This window comes from Carica papaya, unplaced genomic scaffold (assembly GCF_054855325.1).
Source record: "Carica papaya isolate Zhongbai unplaced genomic scaffold, ASM5485532v1 h2tg000021l, whole genome shotgun sequence".
NCBI lineage: Eukaryota > Viridiplantae > Streptophyta > Magnoliopsida > Brassicales > Caricaceae > Carica > Carica papaya.
Genome location: NW_028277152.1, coordinates 62,054 through 87,403, shown reverse-complemented (window position 1 = coordinate 87,403; position 25,350 = coordinate 62,054). Strand labels below are relative to the sequence as shown.

At 29.5% G+C, this 25,350-nt stretch overlaps 1 protein-coding gene and 3 long non-coding RNA genes across 10 annotated transcripts; all 4 read right to left on the bottom strand.

The window, feature by feature from the left end:
* On the bottom strand, positions 1-815 carry LOC148239689 (uncharacterized). The gene is made up of 2 exons (XR_015816659.1): positions 506-815; positions 1-333 (listed from the first exon to the last, which is right to left on the bottom strand). It is a non-coding gene; the product is annotated as an uncharacterized LOC148239689 (long non-coding RNA).
* A 1,473-nt stretch (positions 816-2,288) lies between these two features.
* Positions 2,289-8,341, bottom strand: LOC110826008 (uncharacterized). 7 transcript variants are annotated; one of them, XR_015816647.1, is made up of 4 exons: positions 6,220-8,341; positions 6,039-6,153; positions 2,710-4,822; positions 2,289-2,537 (listed from the first exon to the last, which is right to left on the bottom strand). XR_015816647.1 is itself a non-coding variant. In XM_088212205.1 (4 exons), the coding sequence occupies exons 1-3, from the start codon at positions 6,475-6,477 to the stop codon at positions 4,752-4,754; spliced, it is 444 nt and encodes a 147-aa protein (XP_088068331.1). In that variant the 5' UTR covers positions 6,478-8,340; the 3' UTR covers positions 2,289-2,766; positions 4,749-4,751. The 7 variants fall into 7 exon arrangements, 5 of the variants coding, with proteins under 5 accessions (XP_088068331.1, XP_088068333.1, XP_088068330.1 ...); XR_015816648.1 differs by having other exon boundaries at positions 2,289-2,766; positions 4,749-4,851; positions 6,220-8,336; XM_088212205.1 differs by having other exon boundaries at positions 2,289-2,766; positions 4,749-4,822; positions 6,220-8,340.
* Positions 8,342-16,552: 8,211 nt separating this feature from the next.
* Positions 16,553-18,169, bottom strand: LOC110825721 (uncharacterized). Its single transcript, XR_015816656.1, has 5 exons — positions 17,607-18,169; positions 17,466-17,501; positions 17,274-17,361; positions 17,088-17,154; positions 16,553-16,975 (listed from the first exon to the last, which is right to left on the bottom strand). It is a non-coding gene; the product is annotated as an uncharacterized LOC110825721 (long non-coding RNA).
* Positions 18,170-20,584: 2,415 nt separating this feature from the next.
* Positions 20,585-21,599, bottom strand: LOC148239688 (uncharacterized). Its single transcript, XR_015816655.1, has 2 exons — positions 21,028-21,599; positions 20,585-20,856 (listed from the first exon to the last, which is right to left on the bottom strand). It is a non-coding gene; the product is annotated as an uncharacterized LOC148239688 (long non-coding RNA).
* Between the last annotated feature and the right edge of the window lie 3,751 nt (positions 21,600-25,350).

Sequence of the window (25,350 nt, the reverse complement as noted above, 5' to 3'; positions counted from 1 at the left end):
TTTCAGTTTCTAATTATAATTTGTTTGCTTTGCATTGTTCATATCGATCTATCGCATGTAGCTTTTTAGTGTTCAAATCCATCATTTAACTAAGTTATAGTAGCATAATTTAAAAATTATTGTTTGATTAGATAGTAAAAAATTAAAAATAATTGACTAATCAGATAATAAAATCATGAGGTAAAATTTCATACGAACTCGCTTCCTCTGTCGCTCTGGTTCTCTTCTACGTACACACTCTCCCTCTTTTGTCGCTCACAGACCGTAAAGCACGCCGCAGGCTATACCGAGAACCTGCCATCGTAAGTAAGACAACCACTATTCGCAGGTTTGCTACAACAAGTAATTATGCAAAATCATTAAAACAAAAATTGAATTTTCATCACTTACAGCACAATTTTCAAGAATTATCAGAACCTCCTTCCTTTTGTCAGCGACGCGAGAAACAAGACAAAAATACCAAAACTCAGAAACTATAATGTGAAAGATAAGAAGAAAGAGATACCTCATAAAACACAACAGCTCATAGTACCAAACAACTGTGTAACAGACCAGCTCCAATATCCTGATTACCAATTCAGTAAATGCAACCTTATTAGAAATATTAAAAAAATAAAAAATAACCGCTGACCAAGTACTCCTGCAACCGAAGAAGACGAGTTCCCGCCATCACCAGTATCTGCCATCAAATTGAACCACATATCTTCTTTTCCACTAAAGTGATCGTAGAGTAGATCTCCTTGTAGCTCCAAATAAAACTTTTTTAAAACAGAATGTGATAGATGATGCTGAAATAGATAGCGTTGTAACTCTCTCCAACTTCATCAAAAAAATTTAAAAAATAAATTAGGCTTTAAAAAATTAAAACTAAACTTAAAAATATGATAAAAGAAGGAAGACAAACCTCTTATTCCACGGATACCTCATAATCCACGTCTAAAAGAGTGCTACCAACAAAAAAGAATAAAACACAAGTGACACGTCTGGACCATCTTAAACTTTTTACCTAAAGAGTTACATACTAACAAAATATAAAAATTTTAACTACCTAAAAAGATAAAAATACATGCTTATTTACCTTAAAAGTGCTCCTTAAGATTGATAATAACATTCGCTAGTCCTACATTAAAGTAAACATAGAGAATATTGTTAAGTAAATAATTCTAAATATAATATATATATATATATATATATAATAGAAAATAAAATTTGTATCGTAAGCAAAGTAAAATAAACCTTTTGTTTCACGAATATCTTATAACCCAACATGTTTTCAGCAGTGTTACCCACAAAAAAGAACAAAAAATATATATATATGATTGAACTCTATTTAACTTTTTGCTTAAAGATCTTCAGAGTAACAAAGAAAGAAAATTTTAACTAGTTATAGAAAAAACATAATATTGAATACGTGTTTATTTACCTGATTTTTGCCGTTTGAAACCTACAACAATTACACAAAAGTGAGCATATCAATTTATAAATGATCAAGACTCTTTTAAAAACAGGCATGCACGGATATCAAAACTTCAAATTAAAAAAAATGACTAAAATCAAGAACAACAGACATTGAAAGAGGACAATTTTGTTGTCTTCTGCATAACATTAAAAACAATCTCAGGTATTACTATGTTAATGTACACATAAAGAAATTCACTGACAAAATAATGCTAAATTTTTTTATTTTATAATCATTTCAACTCATGCAAATATTAAAACGAGAATTTGTTTTTAGGGTTGATACTTGGGTTTTATTCTTTTTCTTTGTCAGTTTGTAATTTGTTTGCAGTAATTTGTCGTTATTGTGTTTGAGATGCTTGTTTACAGGAAAAGTTGAAGAGCCAAATGTAATTTTTATTTTGGTTTACTTGACTTTGTAATTGTATTTGAGTTTATTTGTAAGGGTAAATGTAATTTGTTTCTTGTAGTTTCTCGTTATTGTGTTTGAGATGTTTGTTTGTTGGAAAAATTGAAGAGCTAAATGTAATTTTTATTTTGGTTTACTTGAGTTTGTGATTGTATTTGAATTTATTTGTAATTGTATTAGAATTTCAGCAGCTACTTGTTTTCGTTTATTGTACAGTTTCACTCGACTTAGTTGTTTGTTTCATTTTTATGGAATTGCAAAAAAATCAATTGAATTTTTCTTTCAGTATACTTGAATTTGTTAATGTATTTGAATTTGTTTGTATTTTTATTCCAATTTCAGTTTCTAATTACAATTTGTTTGTTTTGCATTGTTCATATCGATCTAGCGTCATGTAGGTTTTTAATGTTCAAATCCATCCTTCAACTAAGTTATGGTAGCATAATTTAAAAATTATTATTTGATTAGTTAGTAAAAAAATAAAAATAATTGACTAATCAGATAATAGAATCATGAGGTAAACTTTCATACGAACTCTCTTCCTCTGCCGTTCTGGTTCTCTTCTTCATACACACTCTCCCTCTTTTGTTGCTCACATACCGTAAAGCCCGCCGTAGGCTATACTGAGAGCTTGCCAGCGTAAGTAAGAGAGTCAGTATTCGCAGGTTTGCTACAATCAGTAAATATGCAAAATTATTAAAATGAAATTTGAATTTTCACAACTTACAGCACAATTTTAAAGAATGGTCATGACCTCCGTCATCTTGCCAGCGACGCGAGAAACAAGACAAACATACCAAAATCTAAGAAATATAATGGAAAAAACAAGAAGAAAGAGATACCTCATAAAACACAGCAGCTCATAGTACCAAACCACTGTATGGTCTAGCTCCAAAATCCTAATTACCAATTAAGTAAATGCAACCTTATTAGAAACATTGAAGAAACAAAAGAAACTGCTGACCAAGTACTCCTGCAACCCAAGAAGACGAGTTCCCGCCAGTACCATTATCTGCCATCAAATCGAACTACAAATCTTTTTAACTAAAATGATCATGGAGAAGATCTCCTTATGAAGCTCCATTTAAAAACTTTTTAAAACTTAATGTGATAAATGATGCAGAAATAAATAACATTGTAACTCTCTCCAACTCCATTAAAAAATATTAAAGAAAAAATTAGGATGAAAAAAACAAAACAAAACTGAAAAACAGGATAAAAGAAGAAAGACAAACCTCTTATTCTGCTGGTTCCTCATAATCTATATCTAAAAGAGCGTTACGAACAAAAGAAAACAAAACACAAGTGACACGCCTGGACCATCTTAAACGTTTTGACAAAGAGTTACGCACTAACAAAATATAAAAATATTAGCTACCCAAAAAGATAAAAACACATGATTATTTACGTTAAAAGTGTTTCTAAGATTGATAATAACCTTCGGTAGTCCTATATTAAAGTAACCAAAAAGAATATAGTTAAGTAAATAATTCTAAATACTAAAAAATATATGTAATAAAAAATAAAATTCATGTCATAAGCATTAAAAAATAAACCTTTTATTTCACAAATATATCATAGCCCGACATTTCTCCAGCAATGTTACCCAGAAAAGAGAACAAAACAAAGATAATATATGATTAGATTCCTTTCAACTTTTTACCTCAAGATCTTCATAATAACAAAGAAATAAAATTTTAACTAGTTAAAGAAAAAACATACTATTAAATATATGTTTATTTATCTGATTTTTACCATTTGAAATCTACAACAACTACACAAAAGTAAGCATATCAATTTATAAATGATCAAGACTCTTTTATGTTGTAATTCAAATCAGAAGAGAATCAATAGCAATTAAATATAATATATGCACAACTTGACATGGACATTGAAAACGACCATTAAAAGAGGACAATTTTGTTGTCCTCTGCATGACATTAAAAACAACCTCAAGTATTGCTATATTAATGTACACATAAAGAAATTCATTGACGAAAAATACTAGATTGTTTTAATTTATAATCATTTCAACTCATGAAAATGTTAAAAACGAAATATTCAATTTTTGGGTTGATACTTGAAGTTCACTCTTTTTCCTTGTCAGTTTGTAAGGATAGTTGTAATTTATTTGTTGTAGTTTGTCGTTATTGTGTTTGAGATGCTTGTTTGCTAAAAAAGTTGAAGAGCTAAATGAAATTTTTGTTTTGGTTTAAAAGCTATTAGGTTTCTAAAATCTTCAAAATAAGAAAATGAACGATAACTCTAAATTATAAGTTTGTAAAAATTAAACTCTTAAAATAAAATAATCCTCCAATCTAAATCTAAAGTAAAGCTAACATGTGATAAATCTTTAAATTAGAATTTTTCAGTCGCAGAATTTTATGTATTTTAAAAACTATTAATTTTTTAATGAAGTAAGGAAACTTAGCTCTCCATCTACATTTCGCATTTTTTTTATTAAATTATGTAGTTGAAAAATTCATGGATATAATCTTGCAGTAGATTTAGTTCGGGTGCCAAAAAAAATTGTTTTTTCAGTGCAAGTGCAGCATTTTTGCAATACGTTCACAAGCCACATTACATAAACTATTAGGATCCAATACACACACTTAATGCAGCAAATAAGTATATTTATTTCGAGGTGTATTAACCTGCTGCCTAACTCCGATGCTCCAAACTCTTCTTCATGTTCTACTAGTGATGTCATCTTATAAACTATCTTTACTTGATACTTTTATTTACCAAACTTTTCTTTCAATTACAAATTACTTTTAACTGTTATTGTATTCAAACTATGTATTATCTTTTAGAATTAGATTCAAAAGAAAGCCACCAACTGGAATTGAGCAAGTTCTCAGCTTCCCGTATGCGGACATACCTTTCATGCTATTTCAGTGCCAAAGTTCACTAGCCCATGTCGACAGGTGTGGAGGAAATATATTAGGATGATCACTGAATAGTGAAGGGAACATCTCATCATACTGAAAAAGCAAATATTGCAACAATTGAAAGCATAAATGAGAAATATGCGACACTTTAGAAAATATTTCTAATTATGAAAATATTTAAAGGAAAGTTCACAAGATAAAATAGTTTTTTATAGTTTTTTAAGAAGTTTTAGATTGTGAAAGAAATGATAAGTTAGAAAATTAAAAAAGACTATAGATTACCATCTATGCAATAGAGCTCCAAATCCAATCGTTATTCTTGCTTTTATTTTTAGTATATTTATTTTTGTTGTAACATTTTTACGCTGTTAGTTTTCAAGAAAACCCGAATACTCTGAATACTTTGGGAGGGTAATCAATCAAGCAATTCTTCTTTTCGAAAGTTCCCTCAATCGGAAAAGGGTAATATGTTCATATTTGATTCATACATTAGCATATAACTATGGAATATCCACAGCATTATATTCTATTCCCAACCTACCTGGGTCTCAAAGGAACGTGTCAAATGTACTTAGAAACAGAGACCAAAATATCAACTTCGCAAACTCCATAAAAAACAGAACCTACTAAATCAAATTCCAGAAGATAGTTTGTTTGTCTGTAAAATTATTAAAGCTAAATTGGAATATTTAAATGAAAAAACAAGAAACTGCTGCTATCTTTTGAGTAAATTTCAAGTCTATAAATCATGGTAAAAAGGAATAAGAAAAACAACATCTCCCCAGTTAAGAAACCTGCTGCAATGTTTATAACAAGAAAGAACTCGAATTAATTTAGAAATATGTTATGTGTGAAATTTAGGAAGAGGGCTTTTAGGGTTTGGAATGTAGCAAACAAAGAGAGAAGTGCAGAGAGAGTGAGAAACAGACAAAGAGAGAATAAAAGAGAGAAGAGAACACAGAGAGAGACAGAGAACCAATTCATTATTCCTCATTACAGATATAGTTGAAAATAACTTATGCTAAGAAACAATTAGTTAGTTAGTTAAGAACAGATGCTACACATAACAAAACAAATTTATGAAAACTAAAAACATTAAATAAGAAGAATAAATAAATAAGAAGACAAACTGTAAAAAGAAATTTAAAAAAAAAAAGATTTATGTAAAACCCAGATTAAGAGAGACTAAATCACTTATGCCAACTTCATGAAAGGAGAACCAAATAAAAATAAACTCCATGAATGATCACCTACCAATATTAAGAGATAAGTAAAAATACCTCCGGCTACCGTTGGGTCTTTGAAGAGAAAGACATATCTCTTCTTTCGATCTTCTTCTTCCCTCTTTCTTTGCTCTTCTTTTCCTTCTCTATTTGGCTCTTTACTCCCAGTAAACTGAAAAAGAAATAGAATGTTAGAAAGAGGACAGTTCAATTTGTTTTCTATCATCTTCTTCCTTACCTCTTTCAGATATTCTTTTCTTTCCCTCTCCACATTGAAGAGAATGGAGAGTTTCAGATCCATGTCTGCTCGTTCCTGTCTTTTTCCCCTTTTTCTCTCTCTGCTATGCTCGGACTTCTCACCTTCTCTCTGGGCAAGGCTTGTGAACAAGAGAGATCGAAATTTAACAGAATGACTAAGTAGTGTTGGGTCTTGAAGAGAAACCCATCGATCTTCTTTTCGATCTCCCTTGAAGAGAACGGAGAGTTTCAGATCCATGTCTGCTCGTTTCTGTCTTTTTCCCCTTTTTCTCTCTCTATTATGTTTGTATTTCTCACCTTCTCTCTGGGCAAGGCTTGTGAACAAGATAGATTGAAATTTAACAGAATGACTAGGCAGTGTTGGGTCTTTAAGAGAAACCTATCTATCTTCCTTTCGATCTTCTTTTTTCCTTCTTTCTTTGTTCTTCTTTACTTTCTCTATTTGATTCTTTGCTCTCAAGAAACTGAAAAAGAAATAGAATGCTAGAAAGATGACCATTCTAATTTGTTTTCTATCATCTTCTTCCTTACCTCTTTCTGATATTCTTTTCTTTCCCTCTCCACATTGAAGAGAATGGAGGGGTTTCAGATCCATGTCTGGTCGTTTCTGTCTTTTTCCCCTTTTTCTCTCTCTCTTTTGTGCTTGTATCTCTCTCCTTCTCTCTGGGCAAGGCGAGATCTGGAAACAAAGAACGTCGAAAACTTTTTGCAAGTAAAAGAGAGGCAGAAGGTGGTCTGAAGAGGAGAATTGGAAAACTTTTGTGGGGTTTTAATCTAATCGCACGGTCAGTTTGCTTTTAAAGGGAAAATAAAGAAATTCAGACTGCGCACGCCGACAAGCATAACACAACGGTCAATTTGTTTTTTAAAAAACTTTTTAAAGAAAAGAAAAAGAAAGAAAAAAGCAACTATTGCAGATCCATGTCTGCTCGTTTCTGTCTTTTTCCCCTTTTTCTCTCTCTGCTATGCTCGTACTTCTCACCTTCTCTCTGGGCAAGGCTTGTGAACAAGAGAGATTGAAATTTAACAGAATGACTAAGTAGTGTTGGGTCTTTAAGAGAAACCCATATATCTTCTTTTCGATCTTCTTTTTTCCTTCTTTCTTTGCTCTTCTTTTCTTTCTCTATTTGATTCTTTGCTCTCAAGAAACTGAAAAATAAATAGAATGGTAAAACGATGACCATTCTAATTTGTTTTCTATCATCTTCTTCCTCACCTCTTTCTGATATTCTTTTCTTTCCCTCTCCACATTGAAGAGAATGGAGAGTTCCAGATCCATGTCTGCTCGTTTCTGTCTTTTTCCCCTTATTCTCTCTCTGCTATGCTCGTACTTCTCAACTTCTCTCTGGGCAAGGCTTGTGAGAACAAGAGAGATTGAAATTTAACAGAATGACTAGGCAGTGTTGGGTCTTTAAGAGAAACCTATCTATCTTCTTTTCGATCTTCTTTTTTTTTCCTTCTTTCTTTGTTCTTCTTTTCTTTCTCTATTTGATTCTTTGCTCTCAAGAAACTGAAAAAGAAATAGAATGCTAGAAAGATTACCATTCTAATTTGTTTTCTACCATCTTCTTCCTTACCTCTTTCTGATATTCTTTTCTTTCCCTCTCCACATTGAAGAGAATGGAGGGGTTTCAGACCTCGTTTCTGTCTTTTTCCCCTTTTTCTCTCTCTCTTTTGTGCTTGTATCTCTCTCCTTCTCTCTGGGCAAGGCCAGATCTGAAAACAAAGAACGTTGAAAACTTTTTGAAAGTAAAAGAAAGACGAAAGAAAGGAAGAAGGTGGTCTGAAGAGGAGAATTGGAAAACTTTTGTGGGGTTTTAATCTAATCGCACGGTCAGTTTGCTTTTAAAGGGGAGATAAAGAAATTCAGACTGCGTTAAAAGGACGCCGACAAGCATAACACAACGGTCAATTTGTTTTTTAAAAAACTTTTTAAAGAAAAGAAAAAGAAAAAAGCAACTACTGCGTTAAAAAAGTTAAACTACACGGAGCCCAGGCTTAGGGTGTTGTTTTAAATTTTGGTTATATTTTATAAAAAATTAAAATATCTTTATAATAGAAAACTGTAGTTATTAAGAAAGAGATAATAAATTAAAAAAAAAATTAAAGTAAAATAGCATAAATAAGAATGTGAAGAATGTGTGATAAACACTTAGTAATTAATTCTAAAAAAATGTGAGTGAATTTTACTGGGAAATAGAAAAAATTAAAAAAATTTGACAGAAAAATGAAAAAGACTCCCTTGTAGATGATTTTTTTTTATTAATTATTACTGAAAGAAAATAAAAATAAATAAATTTAAAGCGGATAAATATAATTTTGTAATAAATTTTAATAATTTATGTTAGAATATAAATAATTAACTATGATATTTTTTTACAATTTTTTAAATAATTAATTTAATCAATTATTTAATACAATCAAAACATATATACTTTTTTAGTTCTCTATATGCATTAAAGCAACACTATCTCAACCACACGTTTAGAGAAAAGTAATATATTTCATATATGATAAATATGGACACCAACCACTGCATGCCAATTAAAAATAGGACCAAAAAAAAGATAAAAATGCAGAAGAGTCCAGACCACTCAAGTAACAAAACAATGATATCAATGAAAGAAAAAAAAATGCAAAACAAACAACCGGACTATTTTAAATTTTTTTTCTAAAGAGTCACATAATAACAAGAGCTAATTGTTTTAACTAGCTGAGCAAAAACAAAATATTGGGTACATGATTATTTACCTCAACTTTGGAGTTTGAAATCAACAATAAGCAAATAAAAGTGAGTAAATCAATTTGTAAATAACAAAGATTCGTCAATATTATAATTCAAAGAAGTAAAAAATCATTAACAAATAAATAGAACATATAGATAATTTTTCATGGGAACTACGCGTACCAAAATTGAAATATAAAAAAAAATCAACTAGAACCATGAGTAACAAGCATTAAAAGAGAACAATAAACATATCTTTTTATAAATAAGTAAGATTTTTCTACATTATAATTTAAATAAGAAGAGAACCAAATAATTAAAAGTAACATATGCATAGTTTGGCATGAAAAAACGGATATTGAAACTTCAAAATTAAAAAAACGACTAAAATAAAGAACAAACATCAAAAGATGACAATTTTATTATTCTCAGTATAATATTTAAAATCGTCTTTTGAGTACTACTACGTTAATGTACATATAAAAGAAATTCACTAAGCTAATAATACTAATTTTGTCGATTTATAATCATTTCAATTCATACGAATGTAAAAATGATATGTTCATTCTATAAGCTGATATTTAGGATTTATTGTTATTTTATCATTCACTTTTGTTTACTCATTTCTAAGCAATTAGTAGTCAAAATCCTAGATCATCTCAATTCATAAGACAAACATTCATTGGATTCAAATATCAAATAAATATACTATAAATTTAAATCAGAGTTCTCTAATAGTTATCACTTGCAACTCTTCCAACAGTATTTTTGACATATAGCTAATGTTGTAACTTTACCAAACATTTCTTTTTCTTAAGCACTAATCCCTAAGTTCACTTTTCATAACTGAAAAATAATATTCCAATGGACATCCTTCAAACATTCACTATGGATGATACCACATAATAACCAACAACCACCATCTTTCTAACAACACGCTATGAGCAAAACATTAAACCATACAAAAGAAAGTCATCTACCTCCAAAAACCTATAAAATGATTCAAGTCATCTTAAAACACTAATTACATCGAATATCTTAGAGCAATACTAACCGACCAATGTATTAGAGCTAAAATAAAACAAAAACTTTCTTGCCTATCACTAGTACTCTATACATAAAAGTCAATCAACATCAACTCCTAGTCTTATATGAAAAAAGCAATCCTAACTATCTAGTTTTGAATGCATCACTAGCTCATCACTAAATACTCGATACCTATAAGCTTTAATACATAAAAGTTAATCAACATTCAATTCTTAATGTTATTTAAAAATAGCAATTCTAACTATCTAATTTTAAATATATCTCTAAGGATGATATCATATATTTGCCAACAACCACAAGTCATTCTGTCTACTAGCCATGATCCAAAGGGAAAACCAGCAGACCATATAAAGAAAAGTAAATTATCTTGAGAAAATTATTAGCTTATTCAAGTTACCCTAAAAACACCAATTACGTTGTATTTCTTAAAAATAATATTGATCTATCACTATCTATGAGCTAAATTAAAAGTTATAACGAGTGCATATTATTTTGCAAATGGTAAACAAGTAACTTTCAAGTAACTAAAGAAATCATTCAATCGCATTTTAGGATTGAAGATTAAGTTTAAGAATGATTAAAGAGAGAGAGAGAGAGAGAGAGAGAGAGAGAGAAGAGATACTGAGTGTTTTAGGAAGCCACCAACCAGAATTGAGCAAGTTCTCAGCTTCCCGTTTGTGGACAAGTGTGGAGGAAATATATCAGGATGATCACTAAATAGTGAAGGGAACATTTCATCATACTGAAGATGCAAATGTTGCAACAATTGAAAGAATAAATGAGAAGTATGCAATACAGATAATAAAATAATGAGGTAAAATTTCATACGCTCTCTCTTCCTCTGCCACTCTGGTTCTCTTCTTCGTACACACTCTCCCTCTTTTATCGCTCACAGACCGTAAAACATGCAGCAGACTATACTGAGAACTTGCCAGTGTAAATAAGAGAGCCAGTATTCTCATGTTTGCTACAACCAATCAACATGCAAAATCATTAAAATAAAAATTTAATTTTCATCACTTACAGCGTAATTTTTCATTACTTACAGCGCAATTTTGAAGAATGGTCAGGACCTCCGTCCTCTTGCCAACGAGCGAGAAAAAAGACAAACATATCAAAACCCAAAAAATATAATGTGAAAGACAAGAAGAAAGAAATACCACATAAAACACAGTAGCTCTTCGTACCAATTCAGTAAATGCAACCTTGTTAAAAACATTGAAGAATCAAAAGAAACTACTGACCACTCCTCCAACCGAAGAAAACAAGTTCCCGCCATCACCAATATCTGCCATCAAATCGAACCACAGATCTACTTTTCGACTAAAATGATCATGCAGTAGATCTCCATGTTAAGCTCCATCAACTAACTTTTTAAAACTAAATGTGATAGATGATGCTGAAATAGATAGCGTTGTAAATCTCTCCAACTCCATCAAAAAAATTTAAAAAACAATTAGGCTAAAAAAGCAAAAAAATAGAAAAATATGATAAAAGAAGGAAGACAAACCTCTTATTCTACAGATACCTCATAATTCACGTCTAAAAGAGTGCTACCAACAAAAAAAAACAAAACACAAGTGACACATCTGGACCATCTTAAACGTTTTTCCTAAAGAGTTACACATTAACAAAATATAAAAATTTTATCTACCCAAAAAGATAAAAATATATGCTTATTTACCTTAAAAGTGCTAACTACAATTGATAATAACCTTCGGTAGTCCTATATTAAAGTAAACAAAAATAATATTGCTAAGTAAATAATCTTAAATAGAAAATAAAATTTATGTCATAAGCATAGGAAAATAAACCTCTTATTCCACGTATATCTTATAACCCAACATGTTTCAAGCAGTGTTACCCACAAAAGAGAACAAAACAGAGATAATATATGATTGGTATCTGTTCAACATTTTGCCTAAAGATTTTCATAATAGCGAAAAAAGAAAATTTTAACTAGTTATAGAAAAAATATAATATTAAATACGTGTTTATTTACCTGATTTTTGCCGTTTGAAATCTACAACAACTACACAAAAGTAAGCATATCAATTTATAAATGATCAAGACCCTTTTACGTTGTAATTAAAATAAGAAGAAAACCAATAGCAATTAAATATAACATATGTGCACAGCTTGGCATGGTCGGATATCAAAACTTCAAATTAAAAAAGAACGACTAAAATCAAGAATAACATATATTAAAATAGGACAATTTTGTTGTCTGCTGCATAACATTAAAAACAGCCTCAAGTATTGCTATGTTAATGTACACATAAAGAAATTCACAGATGAAATAATGCTAAATTATTTCAATTTATAATCATTTAACCTCACGTAAATATTAAAATGAGATATTCGTTTTCAAGTCTGATACTTGGGTTTTACTCTTTTTTCTTGTCAGTTTGTAAGGGTAGTTGTAATTTTTTACTGATACTTTGTCGTTAATTTGTTTGAGATTTTTGTTTGCTGGAAAAGTTGAAGAGCTAAACGTAATTTTTGTTTTGGTTTACTTGAGTTTGTGATTGTATTTGAGTTTGTTTGTATTAGAATTTGAGCGTCGACTTGTTCTTGTAATTTCGCTCGAGTTAGTTGTTTGTTTTAATTGTTTGGAATTGCAAAAAAAATCAATCGGATTTTTCTTTCAGTGTACTTAAATTTGTAACTGTATTTGAGTTTGTTTGTATTTTTATTCCAATTTCGGTTTCTAATTACAATTTGTTTGCTTTGCATTGTTGATATCGATCTATCACCATATAGGTTTTTAGTGTTCAAATACATCATTCAACTAAGTTTTGGTAGCATAATTTAAAAATTATTGTTTGATTAGTTAGTAAAAAAATAAAAATAATTGACTAATCAGATAATAAAATCATGAAGCAAAATTTCATACGAACTCACTTCCTCTATCGCTCTGGTCCTCTTCTTCATACACACTCTCCCTCTTTTGTCGCTCACAGACCATAAAGCACGCCGCAGGCTATACCGAGAGTCTGCCAGCGTAAGTAAGACAGTCACTATTCGCACGTTTGCTACAACAAGTAATTATGCAAAATCATTAAAATAAAAATTAAATTTTCATCACTTACAGCACTATTTTAAAGAATGGTTAGGACCTCCTTCCAGCGACGCGAGAAATTAAACAAACATACCAAAACTCAGGAAATAGAATGTGAAGAAAGAGATACCTCATAAAACACATCAACTCATAGTACCAAACGACTGTATAATAGACTAGCTCCAATATTCTGATCACCAATTCAGTAAATGCAACCTTGTTAGAAACATTAAAGAAAAAAAAAAACCACCGACCAAGCACTCCTGCAACCGAAGAAGATGAGTTCCTGCCATCAAATCGAACCACATATCTTCTTTTCTACTAAAGTGATCATAGAGTAGATCTCCTTGTAGCTCCAAATGAAACCTTTTTAAAACTTAATGTGATAGATGATGTAGAAATAGATAGCGTTGTAACTCTCTCCAACTCCATCAGAAAATTTTAAAAAATAAATTAGGCCTAAAAAAAGCAAAACTAAACTGAAAAATACGATAAAAGAAGGAAGACAAACCTCTTATTTCACGGATACCTCATAATTCACGTCTAAAAGAGTGTTACCAACAAAAAAGAATAAAACACAAGTGACACGCCTGGACCATCTTAAACTTTTTGCCTAAAGAGTTACACACTAAAAAGTTTAAAAAATTTTATCTACCAGAAAGTTAAAAAAAACATATTTATTTACCTTAAAAGTGCTCACTAATATTTATAATAACCTTCGGTAATCCTACATTAAAGTAAACAAAAATAATATTGCTAAGTACATATTTTTTTTTGAGATAAATATTGCAAGTAAATAATCCTAAATAGAGAAGAAAATATGTAATAGAAAATAAATTTTATGTCATAAGCATAGGAAAATAAACTTTTTATTCTACGAATATCTTATAACCCAACATGTTTCAAGCAGTGTTACCCACAAAAGAGAACAAAACAGAGATAATATATGATTGGACTCCCTTTTAACTTTTTGCCTAAAGATTTTCATAATAACAAAGAAAAAGAATTTTAACTAGTTATAAAAAAAATAATATTAAATATGTATTTATTTACCTGATTTTTGCCGTTTGAAATCTACAACTACACAAAACTAAGCATATCAATTTATAAATGATCAAGACTCTTTTACCTTGTAATTAAAATAAGAAGAAAATCAATAGCAATTAAATGTAACATATGCACAGCTTGACAAGGACATATATCAAAACTTCAAATTAAAAAAAAGACGAATGAAATCAAGAAGAACAGACATTAAAAAGGACAATTTTGCTGTCATCAACATAACATTAAAAACAGCCTCAAGTATTGCTATGTTAATGTACACATAAAGAAATTCACTGAGAAACTAATGCTAATTCAGTAAATGCAACCTTATTAGAAAGATTAAAGAAACAAAAAAAATCGCTGACCAAGTACTCCTGCAACCGAAGAAGACAAGTTCCCGCCATCACCAATATCTGCCATCAAATCGAACCACATATCTTCTTTTCCACTAAAGTGATCATAGAGTAGATCTCCTTGTAGCTCCAAATGAAACCTTTTTAAAACTCAATGTAATAGATGATGCACAAATAGATAGCGTTGTAACTCTCTCCAACTCCATCAAAAAATTTAAAAAATAAATTAGACTCAAAAAAAGCAAAACTAAATTGAAAAATATGATAAAAGAAGAAAGACAAACCTCTTATTCCACAGATACTTCATAATCTACAAACTAAAATACAGGTGACACTGCTGGACCATCTTAAACTTTTTGCCTAAAGAATTACATACTAACAAAATATAAAAATTTTGACTACCCAAAAAGATAAAAACACATGCTTATTTACCTTAAAAGTGCTCCATAAGATTGATAATAATCTTCGGTAGTCCTACATTAAAGTAAACATAAAGAATACTGCTAAATAAATAATTCTAAATAGAAAAAAATTATATATATATATTAGAAAATAAAATTTATATCGTAAGTAAAGCAAAATAAACCTTTTGTTCCACGAATATCTTATAAACCAACATGTTTCTAGTAGTGTTACCCACAAAAGATAATAAAAAAAAGATAATATATGATTGGACTCTCTTTAACTTTTTGCATAAAGATCTTTATAGTAACAAAGAAAGAAAATTTTAACTAGTTATAGAAAAAATATAATATTGAATACGTGTTTATTTACCTGATTTTGAGCGTTTGAAATCTACAACAATTACACAAATGTGAGTATATCAATTTATAAATGATCAAGACTCTTTTAAAATCAGAAGAAAACCAATGGCAACTAAATGTAACAAATGCAGGCATAGACGGATATCAAAACTTTAAATTAAAAAAAACGACTAAAATAAAAAAGAAAAGACATTAAAAGAGGACAATTTTGTTGTCTTCTGCATAACATTAAAAACAGCCTCAAGTATTACTATGTTAATGTACACATAAAGAAATTCACTGACAAAATAATGCTAAATTGTTTCAATTTATAATCATTTCTACTCACGCAAATATTAAAACGAGATATTCGTTTTCAGGGCTAATACTTGGGTTTTACCATTTTTCCTTGTCAGTTTGTAAGGGAAGTTGTAATTTGTTTGCGGTAATTTATCGTTATTGTGTTTGAGATGTTTGTTTGCAGGGAAAGTTGAAGAGTCAAATGTACTTTTTGTTTTGGTTTACTTGACTTTGTAATTGTATTTGAGTTTGTTTGTAAGGGTAGATGTATTTTGTTTGTTGTAGTTTCTCGTTATTGTGTTTGAGATTTTTGTTATCTGGAAAAGTTGAAGAGCTAAATATAATTTTTGTTTTGGTTTACTTGAGTTTGTGATTGTATTTGAGTTTGTTTGTAATTGTATTAGAATTTTAGCGCCTACTTATTGTTAAAATTTGTTATTTTAGTTTGTTGTAATTTCACTCGAGTTAGCTGTTTGGTTCATTTATTAGGAATTACAAAAAAATCAATTGGATTTTTGAGTTTGTTTGTAATTGTATTAGAATTTTAGCGCCTACTTGTTGTTAAAATTTGTTATTTTAGTTTGTTGTAATTTCACTCGAGTTAGCTCTTTGTTTCATTTATTAGGAATTACAAAAAAATCAATTGGATTTTCCTTTCAGTGTACTTGGATTACTAACTGTATTCGAGTTTTTTTGTATATTTGTTCCAATATCGGTTTCTAATTATAATTTGTTTGCTTTGCATTGTTCATATCGATCTATCTTCGTGCAGCTTTTTAGTGTTCAAATCCATCCTTTAACTAAGCTTTAGTAGCATAATTTAAAAATTATTGTTTGATTAGTCAGTAAAAAATTAAAAATAATCGACTAATCAAATAATAAAATCATAAGGTAAAATTTCATACGAACTCGCTTCCTCTGTCGCTCTAGTTCTCTTCTTCGTACACACTCTCCCTCTTTTGTCGCTCACAGAGCATAAAGCACACCGCAGGCTATACCGAGAACCTGCCAGCGTAACTAAGACTGGCACTATTCGCAGGTTTGCTACAATCAATAAATATGCAAAATCATTAAAATGAAATTTGAATTTTCATCACTTACAGCACAATTTTGAAGAATTGTCAGGACCTCCTTCCTTTTGCCAGCGATGCGAGAAATAAGACAAAAATACCAAAACTCAGAAAATATAATGTGAAAGATAAGAAGAAAGAGATCTCTCATAAAACACAGCATCTCATAGTACCAAACAACTGTGTAATAGACCAGCTCCAATATCCTGATTACCAATTCAGTAAATGCAACCTTATTTGAAACATTAAAAAAACAAAAAATAACCACTGACCAAGTACTCCTGCAACCGAAGAAGACGAGTTCCCGTCATCACCAGTATCTGCCATTAAATCAAACCACATATCTTCTTTTCCACTAAAGTGATCATAGAGTAGATCTCCTTGTAGCTCCAACTGAAGAAATCACATTTTAAGATTGAAGATTAAGTTTAAGAATGATTAAAGAAAGAGAGAGAGAGAGAGAGAGAAAGAGAAGAGATACTGAGTGTTTTAGGAAGCCACCAACCAGAATTGAGCAAGTTCTCAGCTTCCCGTATGTGGACAGGTGTGGAGGAAATATATCAGGATGATCACTGAATAGTGAAGGGAACATTTCATCATACTGAAGATGCAAATATTGCAACAATTGAAAGAATAAATGAGAAGTATGCAACACAGATAATAAAATAATGAGGTAAAATTTCATACGCACTCTCTTCCTCTGCCGCTCTGGCTCTCTTCTTCGTACAAACTCTCCCTCTTTTGTCGCTCACAGACCGTAAAACATGCAGCAGACTATACTGAGAATTTGCCAGCGTAAGTAAGAGAGCCAATATTCTCATGTTTGCTACAACCAATCAACATACAAAATCATTAAAATGAAAATTTAATTTTCACCACTTACAGTGCAATTTTGAAGAATGGTTAGGACCTCCGTCATCTTGCCAACGAGTAAGAAAAAAGACAAACATATCAAAACCCAAAAAACATAATGTGAAAGACAAGAAGAAAAAAATACCACATAAAGCATAGTAGCTCTTCGTACCAATTCAGTAAATGCAACCTTGTTAAAAACATTGAAGAATCAAAAGAAACTATTGACCACTCCTGCAATCGAAGAAAATAAGTTCCCGCCATCACCAGTATATGCCATCAAATCGAACCACAGATCTACTTTTCGACATCATGCAGTAGATCTCCATTTTAAGCTCCATCAACTAACTTTTTAAAACTAAATGTGATAGATGATGCTAAAATAGATAGCGTTGTAATTCTCTCCAACTCCATCAAAAAAATTTAAAAAATAATTAGGCTAAAAAAGCAAAAAAATAGAAAAATATAATAAAAGAAGGAAGACAAACCTCTTATTCTACAGATACCTCATAATTCACATCTAAAAGAATGCCACCAACAAAAGAAAATAAAATACAAGTGACACATCTGGACCATCTTAAACGTTTTTCCTAAAGAGTTACACACAAACAAAATATAAAAATTTTATCTACCCAAAAAGATAAAAATATATGCTTATTTACCTTAAAAGTGCTAACTAAGATTGATAATAACCTTTGGTAGTCCTATATTAAAGTAAACAAAATTAATATTGCTAAGTAAATAATACTAAATAGAAAAGAAAATATGTAATAGAAAATAAAATTTATGTCATAAGCATAGGAAAATAAACCTATTATTCCATGTATATGTTATAACCCAATATGTTTCAAGCAGTGTTACCTAAAAAAAGAGAACAAAACAGAGATAATATATGATTGGTCTCTATTCAATATTTTGCCTAAAGATTTTCATAATAGCAAAGAAAGAAAATTTTAACTAGTTATAGAAAAAACATAATATTAAATACATGTTTATTTACCTGATTTTTGCCGTTTGAAATCTACAACAACTACACAAAAGTAAGCATATCAATTTATAAATGATCAAGGCCTTTTTACGTCGTAATTAAAATAAGAAGAAAACCAATAGCAATTAAATGTAACATATGTGCACAGCATGGCATGGACAGATATCAAAACTTCAAATTAAAAAAGAACGACTAAAATCAAGAAGAACAAATATTAAAAGAGGAAAATTTTGTTGTCTTCTGCACAATATTAAAAACAGCCTCAAGTATTGCTATGTTAATGTACACATAAAGAAATTCATTGGCGAAATAATGCTAAATTATTTCAATTTATAATCATTTAACCTCATGCAAATATTAAAATGAGATATTCGTTTTTAGGACTGATACTTGAGTTTTACTCTTTTTTCTTGTCAGTTTGTAAGGGTAATTGTAATTTTTTACCGGTATTTTGTCGTTATTATGTTTGAGATGTTTGTTTGTAGAGAAAGTTGAAGAGCTAAATGTAATTTTTGTTTTGGTTTACTTGAGTTTGTGATTGTATTTGAGTTTGTTTGTAATTGTATTAAAATTTGAGTGCCTACTTGTTGTTGTAATTTTGCTCGAGTTAGTTGTTTGCTTCATTTTTTTGGAATTGCGAAAAAAATCAATTGGATTTTTCTTTCAGTGTACTTAAATTTGTAATTATATTTGAGTTTGTTTGTATTTTTGTTCCAATTTCGGTTTCTAATTACAATTTGTTTGCTTTGCATGGTTGATATCGATCTATCCTCATATAGGTTTTTAGTGTTCAAATCCATCCTTCAACTAAATTTAGTAAATGCAACCTTATTAGAAAGATAAAAGAAGCAAAAAAAACCGCTGACCAAGTATTCCTGCAACTGAAGAAAACGAGTTCCTGCCAGCACCAGTATCTGCCATCAAATCGAACCACATATCTTCTTTTCCACTAAAGTGATCATAGAGTAGATCTCCTTTTAGCTCCAAATGAAACTTTTTTAAAACTTAATGTGATAGATAATGCACAAATAGATAGCGTTGTAACTCTCTCCAACTCCATCAAAAAATTTTAAAAAATAAATTAGGCTAAAAAAAACAAAACTAAACTGAAAAATATGATAAAAGAAGAAAGACAAATCTCTTATTCCACAGATACTTCATAATCTACAAACAAAAGAAAATAAAACACAGGTGACACTGCTGGACCATCTTAAACTTTTTGCCTAAAGAATTACATACTAACAAAATATAAAAATTTTGATTACCCAAAAGGATAAACACACATGCTTATTTACCTTATAAGTGCTCCATAAGATTAATAATAACTTTCGGTAGTCCTACATTAAAGTAAACATAAAGAATACTGCTAAATAAATAATTCTAAATAGAAAAAATATTTATATATATATAATAGAAAATAAAATTTATATCGTAAGTAAAGCAAAATAAACCTTTTGTTCCACGAATATCTTATAATCCAACATGTTTCCAGTAGTATTACCCACAAAAGAGAACAAAAAAGAGATAATATATGATTGGACTCTCTTAAACTTTTTGCATAAAGATCTTTATAATAACAAAGAAAGAAAATTTTAACTAGCTATAGAAAAAAATATAATATTGAATACGTGTTTATTTATCTGATTTTGGGCGTTTGAAATCTACAACAATTACACAAAAGTGAGTATATCAATTTATAAATGATCAAGACTCTTTTAAAATTAGAAGAAAACCAATAGCAATTAAATGTAACAAATGCAGGCATGGACAGATTTCAAAACTTTAAATTAAAAAAAACGACTAAAATAAAAAAGAAAAAACATTAAAAGAGGACAATTTTGTTGTCTTTTGCATAACATTAAAAACAACCTCAAGTATTACTATGTAATTTTTGTTTTAGTTTACTTGAGTTTATGATTATATTTGAGTTTATTTGTAATTGTATTAGAATTTCAGCGTCTACTTGTTTTAGTTTGTTGTACAATTTCACTCAAACTTAGTTGTTTGTTTCATTTTTGTGGAATTGCAAATAAATCAATTGGATTTTTCTTTAAATATACATGAATTTATTAATTTATTTGAATTTGTTTGTATTTTTATTCCAATTTCAGTTTCTTATTACAATTTGTTTGTTTTGCATTGTTCATATCGATCTAGCGTCATGTAGGTTTTTAGTGTTCAAATCCATCCTTCAACTAAGTTATGGTAGCATAATTTAAAAATTATTGTTTGATTAGTTAGTAAAAAATAAAAATAATTGATTAATCAGATAATAAAATCATGAGGTAAACTTTCATACGAACTCTCTTCCTCTGCCTTCCTGGTTCTCTTCTTCGTACACACTCTCCCTCTTTTGTTGCTCACATACCGTAAAGCACGCCGTAGGCTATACTGAGAGCCTGCCAGCGTAAGAGAGCCAGTATTCGCAGGTTTGCTACAATCAATAAATATGCAAAATCATTAAAATGAAATTTGAATTTCATCACTTACAGCACAATTTTAAAGAATGCTCATGACCTCCGTTATCTTGCCAGCGACGCGAGAAACAAGACAAACATACCAAAATCTAAGAAATATAATGGGAAAGGCAAGAAGAAAGAGATACCTCCTAAAACACAGCAGCTCATAGTACCAAACCATTGTATGGTCTAGCTCCAAAATCCTAATTACCAATTCAGTAAATGCAACATTATTAGAAACAATGAAGAAACAAAAGAAACTGATGACCAAGTACTCCTACAACTGAAGAATACGAATTTCTGCCAGTACCATTATCTGCCATCAAATCAAACCACAGATCTTTTTAACTAAAATGATCATGGAGAAGATCTCCTTATGAAGCTCCATCTAAAAACTTTTTAAAACTTAATGTAATAAATGATGCGGAAATAAATAATGTTGTAACTCTCTCCAACTCTATTAAAAAATATTAAAGAAAAAATTAAGATGAAAAAAAACAAAATAAAATTGAAAAACAGGATAAAAGAGGAAAGACAAACCTCTTATTGTGCTGGTACATCATAATCTATATCTAAAAAAGTGCTACGAACAAAAGAAAATAAAACACAAGTGACACGCCTGGACCATCTTAAACTTTTTGCCTAAGAGTTACACACTGACAAAATATTAAAATATTAGCTACCCAAAAAGATAAAAACACACGTTTATTACATTAAAAGTGCTCCTAAAATTGATAATAACTTTCGGTAGTCCTATATTAAAGTAAACAAAAAGAATATTGTTAAGTAAATAATTATAAATAGAAAAAAATATATGTAATAAAAAAATAAAATTTATGTCATAAGCATTGAAAAATAAACTTTTTATTTCACGAATATATCATAACCCAACATTTCTCCAGCGGTGTTACCCAGAAAAGAGAACAAAACAGAGATAATATATGATTGGATTCCTTTCAACTTTTTACCTAAAGATCTTCATTATAACAATTAAAGAAAATTTTAACTAGTTAAAGAAAAAACACACTATTAAATATATGTTTATTTACATGATTTTTGTCATTTGAAATCTACAACAACTACACAAAAGTAAGTATATCAGTTTATAAATGATCAAGACTCTTTTATGTTATAATTCAAATCAGAAGAGAATCAATAGCAACTAAATATAATGTGATAGACAAGAAGAAAGAGATATCTCATAAAACACAGCACCTCATAGTACCAAACGACTGTATAATAGACCAGCTCAAATATCCTGATTACCAATTCAGTAAATGCAACCTTATTAGAAACATTAGAAAAAAAAAAAAATCGCTGACCAAGTACTCCTACAACCGAAGAAGACGAGTTTCTGCCATCACCAGTATCTGCCTTCAAATCGAACCACATATCTTCTTTTTCACTAAAGTGATCATAGAGCAGATCTCTTTGTAGCTCCAAATGAAACTTTTTTAAAACTTAATGTGATAGATGATGCAGAAATAGATAGCGTTGTAACTCTCCCCAACTCCATCAATTGAATTTTAAAAAATAAATTAGGATTAAAAAAAGTAAAACTAAACTGAAAAATATGATAAAAGAAGAAAAACAAACCTCTTATTCTACAGATACATCATAATCCACGTCTAAAAGGGTGCTACCAACAAAAAAAAATAAAACACAAGTGACACGTCTGGACCATAAACTTTTTGCCTAAAGAGTTACATACTAACAAAATATAAAAATTTTAACTACCCAAAAAAATAAAAACACATGCTTATTTACCTTAAAAGTGCTCCCTAAAATTGATAATAACCTATGGTAGTCCTATATTAAAGTAAACATAAAGAATATTGCTAAATAAATGATTCTAAATAGAAAATAAAACTTATATCATAAGCAAAACAAAATAAACCTTTTGTTCTACGAATATCTTATAACCCAAAATGTTTCCAGTAGTATTACCCACAAAAGAGAACAAAAAAGAGATAATATATGATTAAACTCTCTTTAACTTTTTACCTAAAGATCTTCATAGTATCAAAGAAAGAAAATTTTAACTAATTATAGAAAAAATATAATATTGAATACGTGTTTATTTACCTGATTTTTGGCGTTTGAAATCTACAACAATTACACAAAAGTGAGCATATATAAATGATCAAGACTCTTTTATGTTGTAACTAAAATAAGAAGAAAACCAATAGCAATTAAATGTAACAAATGCAGGCATGGACGGATATCAAAACTTCAAATTAAAAAAAAAACCGACTAAAATCAAGAAGAAAAGACATTAAAAGAGGACACTTCTGTTGTCTTCTGCATAACATTAAAAACAGCCTCATGTATTGCTATGTCAATGTACACATAAAAAAATTCACTAACGAAATAATGCTAAATTGTTTCCATTTAATCATTTCAACTCATACAAATATAAAAAATGAGATATTTATTTTCAGGACTGATACTTGGGTTTTGCTCTTTTTCCTTGTAAGTTTGTAAGGGTAGTTGTAATTTGTTTATTATGGTTTGTCGTTATTGTTTTTGAGATGTTTTTTTCTTGGCAAGTTGAAGAACTAAATGTAATTTTTGTTTTTGTTTATTTGACTTTGTAATTGTATTTGAGTTTGTTTGTAAGGGTAAATGTAATTTGTTTGTTGTAGTTTCTCGTTATTGTGTTTGAGATGTTTGTTATCTGGAAAAGTTGAAGAACTAAATATAATTATTGTTTTGATTTACTTAAGTTTGTGATTATATTTGAGTTTGTTTGTAATTGTACTAGAATTTCAGTGCCAACTTAGTTGTTTGTTTCATTTATTTGGAATTAAAAAAAAAATCAATTGAATTTTTCTTTCGGTATACTTGGATTTGTAACTGTATTTGAGTTTGTTTGTATTTTTTTTCCAATTTCAGTTTCTAATTATAATTTATTTGCTTTACATTGTTTATATCGATCTATCGTCATGTAGCTTTTTAGTGTTCAAATCCATGTAGCTTTGTAGCTTTTTAGTGTTCAACTAAGTTATGGTACCATAATTTAAAAATTATTATTTAATTAGTTAGTAAAAAATAAAAATAATTGACTAATCAGATAATAAAATAATGAGGTAAAATTTCATACGAACTCGCTTCTTTTGTCGCTCTGGTTCTCTTCTTCGTACACACTCTCCCTCTTTTGTCGCTCACATATCGTAAAGCACGCCGCAGACTATACCGAGAACCTGCCAGCGTAAGTAAGACAGCCACTATTCGCAGGTTTGCTATAATAAGTAATTATACAAAATCATTAAAATAAAAATTGAATTTTCATCATTTACAGGATCTCCTTTCTTTTGATAGCGACGCGAGAAAAAAGACGAACATACCAAAACTCAGGAAATATAATGTGATACACAAGAAGAAAGAGATACCTTATAAAACACAGCAACTCATAGTACCAAACGACTGTATAATAGACCAGTTCAAATATCCTGATTACCAATTCATTAAATACAACCTTATTAGAAACATTAAAAAAATAAAAAAAAAAATCGCTAACCAAGTACTCCTGCAACCGAAGATGAGTTTCCGCCATCACTAGTATCTACCTTCAAATCGAACCACAAATCTTTTTCACTAAAGTAATCATAGAGCAGATCTCTTTGTAGCTCCAAATGAAACCTTTTTAAAACTTAATGTGATAAATGATGCAGAAATAGAAAGTGTTCTAACTCTCCCCAACTCCATCAATTGAATTTTGAAAAATAAATTAGGCTTAAAAAAAGTAAAACTAAACTGAAAAATATTATAAAAGAAGGAAGCCAAACTTCTTATTCCACGGATACCTTATAATTCTCGTCTAAAAGAGTGCTACCAACAAAAAAGAATAATACACAAATGATACGCCTGGACCATCTTAAACTTTTTGCCGAAGAATTATACACTAACAAAATATTAAAATATTAGCTACCCAAAAAGATAAAAACACACGTTTATTACGTTAAAAGTGCTCCTAAAATTGATAATAACTTTCGGTAGTCCTATATTAAAGTAAACAAAAAGAATATTGTTAAGTAAATAATTATAAATAGAAAAAAATATATGTAATAAAAAAATAAAATTTATGTCATAAGCATTGAAAAATAAACTTTTTATTTCACGAATATATCATAACCCAACATTTCTCCAGCAGTGTTACCCAGAAAAGAGAACAAAACAGAGATGATATATGATTGGATTCCTTTCAACTTTTTACCTAAAGATCTTCATGATAACAATTAAAGAAAATTTTAACTAGTTAAAGAAAAAACACACTATTGAATATATGTTTATTTACATGATTTTTGCCATTTGAAATCTACAACAACTACACAAAAGTAAGTATATCAGTTTATAAATGATCAAGACTCTTTTATGTTATAATTCAAATCAGAAGAGAATCAATAGCAACTAAATATAACATATGCACAACTTGACATGGACATTAAAAACGACCATTAAAAGAGGAC